General features: G+C 41.9%; 1 protein-coding gene across 2 annotated transcripts in view; it reads right to left on the bottom strand.

The window, feature by feature from the left end:
- P4HA3 (prolyl 4-hydroxylase subunit alpha 3) overlaps positions 1-13598 on the bottom strand; it is a 46863-nt gene that overhangs the window by 14663 nt on the left and 18602 nt on the right. For both annotated transcript variants that reach the window (XR_012518066.1, XM_003923851.4), the window contains exons 6-9: positions 11485-11648; positions 10773-10949; positions 5463-5527; positions 2700-2859 (exon numbers count right to left, since the gene is read on the bottom strand). Coding sequence is in view for 1 of the 2 variants with exons in the window: in XM_003923851.4 (XP_003923900.3) it covers positions 2700-2859; positions 5463-5527; positions 10773-10949; positions 11485-11648 (566 nt within the window). In the remaining variant the exon portion in view is untranslated. The remainder of the gene's footprint in view (positions 1-2699; positions 2860-5462; positions 5528-10772; positions 10950-11484; positions 11649-13598) is intronic.

Below are 13598 nucleotides of genomic sequence, written 5' to 3'. Positions count from 1 at the left end.
GGATATAGCTCTGAGGTCTGTGCCTGTCTTTCCTGGCAGGTACTCAATACAATTTTTTAAAATAATTTATTAGATATTTATATAAAAGAACTGTATACTAACCAAATGGCTACTTGTCAGTAGTGAAAGTAGTATATGAGGGGTTAATTCCACCTTTTAGTTCTCTGTGAAGTACAGAAATTAATATATAAAATATTACAGATAATTATTCTATAGGAATACCAAACCATAAGGCCAGAGTTCTAATTACTTGCTGAAGAGACATACTCCTTTTTTTGACATGGAACAGTTTGAGATATGATTTTCATACCATAAAATTCACCCCTTGTAAGCATACTGTTCAATGAGTTTTAGTAAATAAACAGTTGTCCAGTAATTCCCATAATTGAAGTTTGGAACATAGAAAACTTCCATCTGCTGAGAAGTTCCCTCATACCAGTCAGTGTCAATCCCTGCTCCTACCTCCAATCTCAGGCAACCCACTTAATCTGCTTTCTCTCTATAGCATTCCATTGTGCAGATATATAAAAATGTGTTTATCCATTCACCTGTTGACAGACATCTGGCCTGTTTCCAATTCTTGGTTATTACAAATAAAGCTACTATGAACTTTTGTGTACAAGTGTTTGTAGAGACATACTTTCTTTTTCTTTTGGGTAAAATACATAGGAGTGAAATGGCTGGACCAAAAGTAGGTGAACCTTTAACTTCTTAAGAAACCGTAAAACTTTTTTCCAAAGTGTCTGTATAATTTTCCATTCCCACTAACAGTGTATGAGAGCTCCAGTTCCTCCACATCCTCACCAACACTTGGTATAATCTTATTTTATTGTAGCCATCATAAGAGAGTGAAGTGTTATCTCATTTCTCTAATGATGTTGAGCATCTGTCCATATGCTTCTTAGCCATTCATTTATCCTCTTTGGAGAAGCACCTATTCAAATAATTTTTTGTCCGCAAGAAACTGAATTATCTTATTACTGAGTTATAAAAGTTCTATAGGTATTTTGGATACAAGTTCTTTACCAAATATACAATTTACAAATATTTTTTCCTAGTTGGCAGCTTGTCTTTTCCTTTTCTAATGGTGCTTTTTTGAAAAGCAAAGGATTTTAATTTGTTCCAATACCATCTATTGAAAAATTATATCTTCTTCACTGAATTTCCTTGGCACCTTTGTCAAAGCCAACTGATCATAAATGTGTTGGTTTGTTTCTGGACTCTGTTCTGTTCCATTGACCTATGTGTCTCTCCTTACACTGGTATCACACTGCCTTGATTCTTGTAGCTCTATACTAAGTTTTGAGATCAGGTAGTGTGTGTCCTCCAATTTGTTCTTCTTTTTCAAAATTGTTTTGGCTGCTCTAGGTTTTTTTCATTTCCATATACATTTTAGAATCAGCTTGTTAATTTCTATAAAAATAAACCTCCTGGAATTTTTATAAAGTTGGGGTTCAATCTATAGATCAATTTTGGGGAGGTCATTTAAATCCTCAAAAATTAATACTGGGTATCTACCCAAAGGAAAAGAAAGTATTATATTAAAGGAAAAACACCTGAACTCAGATATTTATTGCAGCACTATTCATAACAGCAAAGTCATGGAACCAACCTAAATGTCCATCAGTGGTTGACTTGATAAAGAAAATGTGGTATATATACATAATGGAATACTATGCAGCCATAAAAAGAACAAAATCATTTCCTTTGCAGCAACATGAATGGAGCTGGAGGCCATTATCCTAAGTGAACTAACTAAAAAGCAGAAGATAAGATATTGCATGTTCTCACTTATAAGAGGGAGCTAAACAATGGGTACACATGGACATAAAGATGGAGGTAATAAACACTGGGAACTCCAAAGTGGGGGGGGTGAAAGGGGAGTGAGAGTTGAAAAATTACATATCAGGTACAATGTTCAATCTTTGGGTGATGGGTACACTAGAAATGTAGTCCCCACCATTACACACACAATACCCGTATAACAAGCATGGCTGGGTGCCGTGGCTCACTCCTGTAATGTCAGCACTTTGGGAGACTGAGGAGGGAGGATCACTTGAGCCCAGGAATTCAAAACCAGCTTGGGCAACATAGCAAGACCTTGTCTCTACAAAAAAAAAAAAAAAATTTTTTTTTTTTTAATTAGCCAGGTATAGTCCTAGCTACTTGGGAGGCTGAGATGGGAGGATTGCTTAGCCCAGGAGTTCAAGGCTGCAGTGAGCTATGATGGTGCCATTGCATTGCAGCCTGGGCAACAGAGCAAGATCCTGTCTTATAAAAAATACATAAATAAATACATAAATAAAAAACAAACACACATACCCCATGAATCTAAAATCTTAAAAAAATTATTTGCTATTGTCAGCAAAGATGGCCAGTCGAGATCATAAGGATAGAAGAGTGACTGGAAGAAGGACAACCCTCACTAGGAAGTCCTTGAGTGAAGCAGTCAGATGACGCCATGACATGCCACATTCTTCCCTCACCAGCAGATTTTAGAAGGTGGATGGTGGCAGACAAGAAAATGAGTCAGCAACAATATGCTTGAAACTAAGGCTTTCGGATATTTCTGGAACAAGAACCTTTGTTCTAAAATTTCACTTAGTATTCCCTGAGAGCCTACAAGAGCTCTGCCTCAGAGAAATAAATAATGTCCTGTCTCCCTACCCCAGGGGATTTGTCATTGACTCCACCATTACCGTAGCGTGGTCAAAGTGAGGCTCATAGTGCCCTCCGATACCATAGTTCACCACCTGCAGATATTCTGCATAGGGAGGCCGGACATCAAGTCCTGTGAGGGCAGCAATGCGGTGGTTGAGGGTCACCAGCATTGGGTCAACGGTGTCCTTCAGCCAGGCACTAAAACACACCACAGATTGGAGCATCAGTGATCTGACGCCTGAAATGACTAAATGATGTCTCTGAATGAATGAAAAAACAAATGAATTATGTTAATTGCCAGAAGGAAAGCTGGAAGGAAGGAAGAGAAGAAGGGAAGACAGACATCAATGTCTAATTACCTACTCATCCCTCAACCACCAGGCACGGTTGCTCACACCTGTAATCTCACCACTTTCAGAGGCTGAGGCAGGTGGATCACCTGAGGTCAGGAGTTCGAGACCAGTCTTGCCAACAGAGTGAAACCCATTTCTACTAAAAATACAAAAAATTAGCTGGGTATGGTGGTGGGTGCCTATAATCCCAGCTACTAGGGAGGCTGAGGCAGGAGAATCGCTTGAACCCGGGAGGTGGAGGTTGCAGTGAGCCAAGATAGTGCCATTGCAATCCAGCCTGGGCAACAAGAGTGAAACTTTGTCTCCATTAAAAAGAAAAAAAAAAAAAAGAGAGAGAGAGAGGTTAATGGTTAAGTACTTGGCTTAGGATCACAGGGGATCAGGGACTGGTCACATTTCTCTAAATTCCAAGCTTTTCCCATTGTACCCAGGTCCCTCTGTTCAGATATCTCTACAACATAGCAATTTTAAAGGCAGGTATTGTGTTGTATTCCTCTTTGTATCTCAATGCCATGCAATTGTTGAGGTAGAGAACAAAGTGAACTGGTGAGGTGACAGGCATGAGCCACTGTAACTGGCCCAACCATTAACCTTATAAGGGTCGGTGTGCTGTCTATAAAACTGGGATGATAACAGTAACTACTTCACAGACTTGGAAACATTCTGAGAGGTAATGCTTACAAAGATGCTTTGTGAACTATACATTAGTGTTACTGTTAAACACAAGAAAATCTCTGCTTTACTGCAAGACAAACCAGAATAGGGCAAAGGCCAAACAGCAGAGTTTGGTCTCTTTTCCTGAATGTCTTGTTGCGGTTCTGACAAAGTAGCAATTTTGGAATCAGAATTTACATCCCTGGGAAATGAGGAAGTACTCCCCAAAGCCAGTGGGCCTCCTGGGGAATCCATACAGCTCTGCAGGAAGAGCCCTGGCGTGATATGAAAGACCATTTCTTTGCTCTGTTTTTGATGGGTTAATGTGTTCATTCTTTCAAATAAAGTGCAAGCAGAGTGTTACGCCACATGCTCTCAGGTTTACAGAGATCCCCAAGACAGAGCTATTGCCTTCTAAGAGCTCATGGATTATGGGGGAAAGGACAAAAACAAATGTAACTAAGAACAAAGTGAGGTACAGTGAAAACATGAGAAAGAGACTTTAGTGCTGAGGAACACAGAGGAAGAGGTTCATTCTAGTGGGGCACTCAAGATGGTGACATTTAAGCCAAATTTTCAAGGGTACATAAAATTTCAATAGATGGAAAAGATGTAAGAGTATTCCAGCCTGAAGAAACAGCACAAGCACAGACAGGGAGGTGTGGCAATAAATTATACATAAGTAGATAGGAAGAAGTAACGGGAGATACGGCTGGAGAAGCAGGCTCAGGGCATGATGTAGAAAGCTGAAAACACTGTGATATGGAATCTGGACTTGACTTTATGGATAATGGTTAGTCAGTGAAGGTGTGTGAGCAGGAAAATGATTTGGCAATTAGGAGTTCCCTGGTGACCTTTGGGAGACCAGCTCCAGTGAAGTTGTGAGGACAGAACCAAAAGTCAAAGAGTTGAAGAGTAATGCAAGTAGAGAAAGAGAAAGTAGTTTCGTGTTCTGAAAAGGGAAGAAAATACCACCTGCTCCCCTAGAAGCAATTAATCTAAGGCTGAATTTTCTCTCTGACACTAGAATATCAGAAAGATTAGAAAAAGCAATGATGCTGAGGTCATACAGACCCTTCATACTTTAGAGAATAACTACTAATATGAAAGGCCCATAATATACCAGACCAAATAATTTAAGCCATATGATTCTGAATCACAGCTTTCATCACTCACTTCCTTTCCCAGACAGCACAAACTAATCTCCATCCTGAGGTCTGGCCTCTCCCCAAGGATGCTGACATCACTGTCTCACATGTCTTTGGTGGATGCAAGTAAAGGGCTACAGTGGGTGGTGGGCAGGGCTGGAGGAGTTGGATAAAGCTGGGCTCTCACAGCTGAATCTGCCCCTCTAGAGAAGCCATCAGGACCAGAGAGTCTATTCCTCCTTCTGGTCTCATTGTTGGCAAGTCATGCTTTGAATATGAGTCAGGAGGTGGGAATGGAATTTGTAAATTACGAACGTGGACAGGACTATATTTTCTGGGAAAGAAATCTTGTTTAGGAGAACAACTATAGCTTATTTTTTGGTTTAGGGCAGAGGAGCTCTTCCAAGTCTCTCTCGAATGGCCTTCTAGTTAAATCATCAGATGATTTAACAACCTGGGAAAGGAAAGTTGAAACTTCTTACTCTTAAAAGAATGTACAGCTATAAATGTGAACTAGGAATTATCCACCTCCAGCCTGAATGGCTGTTGCTGACAGTCCCTGAACGGCTGTTGCTGACCTGGCAGTCAGCTATGTTACAGGCCCAAGGGTGGGCAGCAGGTATGACCAAGGAAGGGCCCTTCTTACCTTTTGCTGATGCGGTACTCCACTTGTAACTGCTTCTCCCCTGATGCCACAACTGATCTCTGTAGCTGGTGGGAAGGATGTAAGACAAAGTCCAAGTGGTTATGATGCAAAAGGAATGGCTTGTCACTTCCACAGACATGCTCCTCTATTAAGCATAAACATGACAGACACCAGTTCCTCCTTAATTAGAGGACATTTTGCCTGTGGGACTAATTAGCGACAGCTATCAATCCTGAAAATAAAAGATCATAAGTGACCAAAGATCATAAGAGTTCAAAATAACCTTTAGCACTGTGTCTGGTCGACAGTAAGCACCCAATAAAAGTTTGCTGAGTTGAATTTAACTGTTAATTGAATCCCTTTTGTATCTGCAAGACTGTGAGTTAGGTAAGAACAGAGGCTGTTTTCTTATTCATCTTTGTTTCCCAGGGTCAGACATAGGGCCTGACCTATGATAAGCACTTCATGTTTGTTGAATTAAATGAATACCTCCAGCAACAGGAAATCCTCTACATTCAGAGGCAGCCTGCTCCTTTTTTATATCCTAACGAAAGCCTTTCCTTATAGAGACTCAGAATCTGTTTTTGCTACAACTACCTTTAAAAAATTGATATATAATAGTTACAGATGTTGAGGGTACTTGTGAGATTTTGATAGCTGCAACTGCCTTGATTATGAAAAGACAGCAACAGTTTTGATATCACTAGTTTAACTAAATGTCTCTCTTTTGTTCTGAATGTCTAGATATAGAGTTTAAATTATTATTATTTTCTTTAGAGACAGCGTCTTGCTCTGTTGCCCTGGCTGGAGTGCAGTAGTATGATCATAGCTCACTATAGCTTCCAACTACTAGACTCAAGCAATCCTCTCACTTTAGCCTCCCAAATAGCTGGGACCATAGGCATATGCCACCAAACCTGGCTAAGTTTTTAAAAATGTTTTTGTAGATATGGGGTCTTATTTTGTTGCACAGGCTGGTCTTGAACTTCTGGTCTCAAGGTATCTTCCTACCTTGGCCTCCCAAAGTGCTGGGACTATAGGCATGAGCCACTGTACTGGGCCTAAATTATTTTTAAATAAAGTGCCTCCTAATTGCAAAATCTAGGAACAGAAAGAGAAATATTATTTATTTACATAAGGGTAAAGGTGTCTACTTCTGCCTCTGTCATCAGAATGTCAGCTCCATGAGGGCAAGGACTTTGCTTTTTTCCAGTGCTAGATCCCCAGGGTCCAAAGAAGGCTGACAAGGGAGTAGGTGCTTAGAACTGGTTAAATGAACAAATGAATGAATTAAACAGGGAACTGCGCTTAAAGGCACTCATAGGGCTCAGACCCAGCTCTGGTGCTTCTCAGGCAGGCAGAGCAGTGCAATGAGCTACACAGACAGAAACTCTTCCCTTTTCCTGAAGCTTCCATAATGTCATTGTCCCTCCTGCTAAACCACTAGACAGTCTGAGAAAAGCCTCTTTCTTTCCTTGGGCCTGTTTCCCCATCTATAAAATGCAGCACATGAACAACATGTTCTTGCAAATTCCTCTCATTATGTGGCTCTACAATCTTACAAAGCAGGAAATCCATTGTCCCTGGTGTCTTCTCCCAAGCCATTTGTAAAGGATAGACTCATGGAAGAGAGATGCTCCCTTCTGTTCTTTTAGGGAAAAATCAATGGTTTCAAAAAAGCCACCTAAAGAATCCCCCCCACCCTAAATTAAGGAGCCACCTTATACTTAATTCCTTTAACAATCATGAATTGTCCACCTACCAGTCACTAGTTTTTTGGAACAAATATTTATTGGTTGGTCTCTGTGCTAAGCACTGTGCTAGGCACTGGAAAACAATCTGTTAACCCAGACAATGTCCCTGACCCTAAGTCATCTAATGGGGCCATAATAGGCAAGTATAGAATACAGTGGAAATATAGCAAGGGGCACATAGCCCACTCTTATGAGGGACAGGAAGTCTTTCCAGGATGTTCACAAGACACACTGGAATCATACAGGTGAGAAGTCAAGGGCAGTGCGTTCCAGGCAGAGAGAAGAGTGTGCAGCTAGAGCATCAGTGCCGGGGGAGATGAGGTGGACAGGGTTGGCAGTGGCCAGGCCACGGAACCTTGTAAGCACTTGAGGGCAAAAGTGACCCATTAAAGAGTTTCAGCAAGGGCTTGAGTGGTCACACCTGACCTTTTAAAGATAACTGGCAGCAATGGGCAGAACATTGGGCAAGGCATTTGCAGAAAGATGATGCCTGCTAGTTTACAGTCTGACTGGGGAAACAGGATGTTGACCCATGAAACTGTCAGTGATCTCAGACAACACATAAACAGTAGAATACACTTAAAAGTTAAGTACCAACCAGTGAGAAAAAGCTTAGAGTTCAGAGGAGGAATAAGTAATTGTACATGGCTTCAAAAAGTGCTCTGAGAAAGAACAAAAGGAGGCCAGAGTGGTCAGGGCTAGTGGGCCCAATGAAGGTACAGGGCTTCAACTGAGCCTTCAAAGATGGGCAGGATGTGGCAAGAAAGAGAGAGAGGTGATGAGTGGGTGTGCTTTGGGAAAGGGACAGTGACTAGGAAGCAGAGATATTCAACACAAGCCACTGAGGCATCTGTCTTCAGTTCCCATGGAAGAACCACTACCAAGTAAGCCCAGGGCTTATTCCCGGGAGAGCCACAGACAAGACAGGCAGCAGCAGCCCCAGAGAGATGCTTGTAGGGGAAGGAAGTGTAGCAAGGTCTGTGCATGCCAAATGGACAGTGCGGCCATGAACATTTAAATCAATGTCTCTGGGTGGATCACTTCTCCCGTTACTATGGCAACAGGACTGTCCTAAGGAAAAAGCAGCTGCGGGCCAAATGCTGCTACTACTGGCTCACTGCAAAGCTGAACCTGTTTGCTCCAATTCATCAATGAGGCTTAATCATCTCAAAAGACTTCTGTACAAAGATTCTAGACTTTCCTGGAGAGGCTTTTAGATGAAATGATGATTGCTTCTCTTCTCCCTCCAATCCACATCTGTTGTCACAGTCTTCCTTAAAAATCACACATGATCATGCAACTCTTTCATTAAAACTGTCCAACAGCTCTCTTGCTGCCTACAGGATAAAATCCAAACTCCCCAATATGGCATTTATAGCATCTGCTAATGGTGTCTCACATCTAGCCTCATCTCCTATCACCTCTTGCCCCCATACTTCTTGTACACTTCAGCCACCAAACATTTGCCCAGTCTCTGAACATACCACATATCAAGCCCTTGCACATACTGTTTTGTCTTTGTGGAATACCCTTTGCCACCTTTTTTCTCTGATAGATGTCACCTCCACAGTGAAGCCTTCCCTGATTCTTCCTCTGTTCCCCATCTGTTCTTTACCCAATTGCCTTTTCTTCAGAGGAAGCCTCGCTTTTTTATGTGCATGGCACAACTCTTTGTACACATCTCTATGACAGCATATAGCCCAGCATAGTGTAAATTTTTGTTTTTCCCCATTATGTACTAAGTTCCCAAGAGGAAAGAACCAATACTTCATCTCACTGTAAAAGCCCAGCACCAGGCCAGTGTCTAGCACACAGTGGGCTCTATTCTATTGATGAATGACTAATGGCTGCCTAGATGAACTGCACACATTAAGGTAACAATGTCTGGTTTGACAGAAATAATTCTGAGGCAATATAAATGTGCCATCTTTAAAGAGACAACATGCTTATAGAGGTGCATTTCATTTAAAAATATATATTTAGCACACTTCCTAGTGGGAGGATTAAATGTCCTCTTCCTATTGACATCCAGCTTGGCTTGGTAACTTGCAGTGCTTTCCCTGTGGAAGAATTAGAAACTTCCTGTTGACTGGATGGCCACATGCTTTGCTCTGACCAATGACACATGGGTGGAAGTAACATCTGGCACTTCTGTGCAAAAGCTTTATGAGCCCAGCTCTTTTCCTCTTCCATGAGACTGGCAATGTCCTATACAGAGGCTGCTCTGTCAGGCTGGGTCTCAGAGTGAAGAGAGTGTGGGGTGGCTTTAATAAAAATTTAATTTAATCATGATTGTAATTTAATTATAATAACAATTACATTATAACTGAATTATAACTAAATTTTTCCTTAGAACAGCCCTGTTGTCATGGTAACAGAACTGACCCACCCAGAGATGTCGATTTAAATGTTCACAGCCATGTCATCCATTTGGCATGCACAGACCTTGCCACACTTCCTTCTAGAAGCATCTCTCTGGGGCTACTGTTGCCTGTCTGATCTGTTGTAGACTCAGCCCTGAGCTCACATTATAGTGACTCCCCCCTGGGAACTAAAGACAGATGCCTCAGTGGCTTGTGTTGAATATCCCTGCTTCCTAGTCACTGTCCCTTTCTCAAAGCATGCTCACTCATCACCTCTCGCTCACCACATCCTGCCTGTCCTTCAAGACTCAGTTGAAGCCCTGTACCTCCATTGGGCCACTAGCCATGACCATTCTGGCCTCCTTTGGTTCTTTTTATAGCTAAATTATAACCATATTATAATTAAATTACAAAGTTTAATTTATAATTGTTATAATTTAGAAATCCATATATGAGACACAGAAAGAGATTAATAATAAAATAGAATAAATATATACTGTAATAAAAGTTATGTGAATGTGATCCCTCTCTCTCAAAATATCTTATTGTACTACACTAACTGTAACTTAAACCACAGAAAGTAAAATTGCAAATAAGGCAGGACTACTGTACCTCTAAGTTCTAGCTGTGGCTCTGGTTACATGTGTGACCTTAACAAGTCCCTTCTCCTCTCTGGGCCTCAATTTCCTTTTTAACAAAATAATGAAGTTTACCTTTCCACTCTAACTCTGTAAATATGTGCTAGGATTTTACTCCTTGCCCCTGTCATTTCACCCATTTTTCCCCCTTTACCAATTATGTGGAATGGTTAACATGTTGGAAGTGTTCTTTTTTACTTGTCTTTTTTCAGGTTAAATTTATACACAATGATATGCACAGGTCTCAAGTGGACCATTTGGTGAGTTTTGACAAATGCATATAGCCACATGTATCATGTCCCTAACAAGATATTGATAGCATATTTTCAACATCCCAGAGACTCTTACATCTCATCCAGTAATCCTTTCCCTCCAGAGGCAACCACTATTGTGATTTTTTTCCACCATGGATTAGTTTTATGGAATAGTTGGCATTCTGAACTCCTTGGTTCTTTGAGGTGTCTTAGTTGTTCAGGTTGCCTATTCTCATACTCCTAAACTCTAGGTATGTGAAGACACAAAGATAAATTATTGGCAGGTTCTCAGGACACTCACCCACGGTTCTGCAAGTTCTCTAATTTTCTGAGCCTCTGAGTCACTGACAAAGTCATGGTAGAGAGCAATGTAAGGTTCCAGGTGGAGGACCTCCTTCTGGATGGGCTGGAGCAGCAGGTAGGGGTTGGAATTGATCTCATAGGAACAGTAGAGGCTAGGGATCTGGTAGAGAGTGGGCTGGAAAGAAAGAATAGGATCAGCATAAGAGAAGAAGGTCTAAGAGCAAAACGCAACTTAGGGGAACTATGGCATAAAAAAATTGGAATGTGCCTGTAATCCCAGCATTTTGGGAGGCTGAGGCAGGTGGATCACGTGAGATCAGTAGCTTGAGACCAGCCTGACCAACATGGTGACATACATCTCTATTAAAAATACAAAAATTAGTGGGGCATGGTGGCATGCGCCTGTAGTCCCAGCTACTTGGGAGGCTGAGACAGGAGAATCTCTTGAACCTGGGAGGCAAAGGTTGCAGTGACCAGAGACGGCGCCATTGCACTCCAGCCTGGGCTACAGAGTGAAAATCCATCTCAAAAAAAAAAATTAAAAAAAATTGGAAGGCAAGAGATACAGAATGTGGTCATTCTAATGCTGCCCAAGTGAGCTTTATTGTTTTTAATAACACATCAGCTCTTTCCCCTCATGTTGTCCCAATTGTAGCTTCTCACTCCCTAGCCAGGTCTCTCCCCCTTTCTGTTTCCCTGAGGAATCCTACCTGGGAACCCAGTGTCTGACATAGCCCCTCATAGGTGTCTCTCGTCTGCAGGTGGGGTATATTGGGCCTCTGGATGACAGCCTCAGCCACCACCTGGTTGGGGCTCTCTGCCAACAGCCTTTCATATTTCAAGACATTCCTGGCCATCCTCTTATTATCTGGGCCTGGAAGAAATCAGAGAAGGGAATAAAAAATAGGAATTAACAAATACTGGCCTCAAGGCGTGCCACCAAGGTTTCCTCCAGCTTCACTGCTACACGAGATGGGCAAATGGATCTCCTGAGTAACTCCTCATGTCAACACACAGGAGGACGCAAGGCCCTCACTCCCAGGAGAGTACCTGGTATTTTTAAAAAGACTGACTTGTCCTGGTAGATCTGAAGGTACAAAGGGCTTTGGGAAGCAAAGTGGAACTTAAAACTCTTAGGCCAAGGGATCGGGAGGATGGCTGCTCTGGGATAGGGCTCCAGGTGGATGACCTCTCTATGGGGAAGATGAAGCTTCATTCATCCATTCATTCATTCACCAACCCATCAGTAAATCTTCAGTGAACATCTGCTATGTACCAGGTGCTGTGCTACAGGCTGACCTCCCAGAGTTTAGAGTCTAATGGAGAAAAGGTACATTAAATTATCACTTAAAACAAAACATGATAAGTAAGTGCAATGAAAAAAGTCCAGAAAGCCAAAGCCTATTGCAAAAGGACTCAATCTACTCTTGCTTAGAAAGTTGGAAGCCAATTCATTCTTGGCTCCACTAGAGCTTTCAAATCTCCCAACTGGCTCAGACCCAGAGCAAAGGAGTGTGGGGCAGTGGGACTCTAGACTTTGGCTCTAGACTGGATTCCCATAGACCCTTGGAAAACCCAATAAATATTGTGTCTTGTTTGTGCCTACTTTGACTGCAAGATGCCCCATGGCTTGTCAGAGCTACCTGTGGCCTTGCTGGCCTCTTTGCATGACTCTCAATGCATCTCAGAAGGAGATGCTGAATTGTTCTAATGCTCCCAAAGCATCTTTCTCTGAGGAGCCCAGTGTGCTTCTAACCACAACCATCGCCCTGGCAAAAGAGGAAAGGAAGAGGCAGAAATTACCATTCTGCTTTAACAAGAGGAGAAAGGAAGTTTTGGAGAATGGAAATTACAAGCCCAAACCCCAGTGAAAATATTGCAAAGCCAGAAATGAAACTGGGAATCTCAACTTGCCATGTTCTATTAGCCACCTATAAAAGCACACAATTTGGGTGGATAGCAAAGATTTTAATAGATCAAGCACAAAGAAATAAAGGAAGGTTGCATTATAATTTTGTTTGTACCACTAATTACTCATGTGTTTGCAGATATACAGCTACTTCATTATTCTACTATTTGCTAAATTATCAGAAGGGAATAATATTACTAAATGGATTCATTAAAAAGTTATGAATACGTGCAATTGTAAAGTCCTACATGAAATACTTTTTAAGTATTAAAACAAAATAGGGATTTTGTATCTGATTTTAGTATCTAAATACTAAATACTCATGCCTGTAATCCCAGCACTTTGGGAGGCCAAGGGCAGGTGGATCACTTGAGGCCAGGAGTTTGAGACCAGTCTGGCTAACACACCAGAAATCCATCTCTACTAAAAATACAAAAATTATCTGGGCATGGTGGCATATGCCTGTAATCCCAGCTACTTGGGAGGCTGAGGCACAACAATCACTTGAACCTGGGAGGTGGAGGCTGTATGAGCCAAGATCACACCACTGCACTCAGCCTAGGCAATAGAATGAGACTCTCAAAAAACAAAACAAAACAAAAACCACATTCCAAAAACCAAAAGCAAACAAAACAAATACTGTATTAAAGAAAAACCAGCTGGGCGCGGTGGCTCAAGCCTGTAATCCCAGCACTTTGGGAGGCCGAGGTGGGTGGATCACAAGGTCGAGAGATCGAAATCAACCTGGTCAACATGGTGAAACCCCGTCTCTACTAAAAATACAAAAAATTAGCTGGGCATGGTGGCGCGTGTAATCCCAGCTACTCAGAAGGCTGAGGCAGGAGAATCGCCTGAACCCAGAAGGCGGAGGTTGCGGTGAGCTGAGATCGCGCCATTGCACTCCAGCCTGGGTAA

This window comes from Saimiri boliviensis, chromosome 6, assembly GCF_048565385.1.
Source record: "Saimiri boliviensis isolate mSaiBol1 chromosome 6, mSaiBol1.pri, whole genome shotgun sequence".
In the NCBI taxonomy this organism is placed as follows: Eukaryota; Metazoa; Chordata; class Mammalia; order Primates; family Cebidae; genus Saimiri; species Saimiri boliviensis.
Note: the sequence above shows the minus strand (reverse complement) of the source record. Positions and strands in the feature narration are given on the sequence as shown.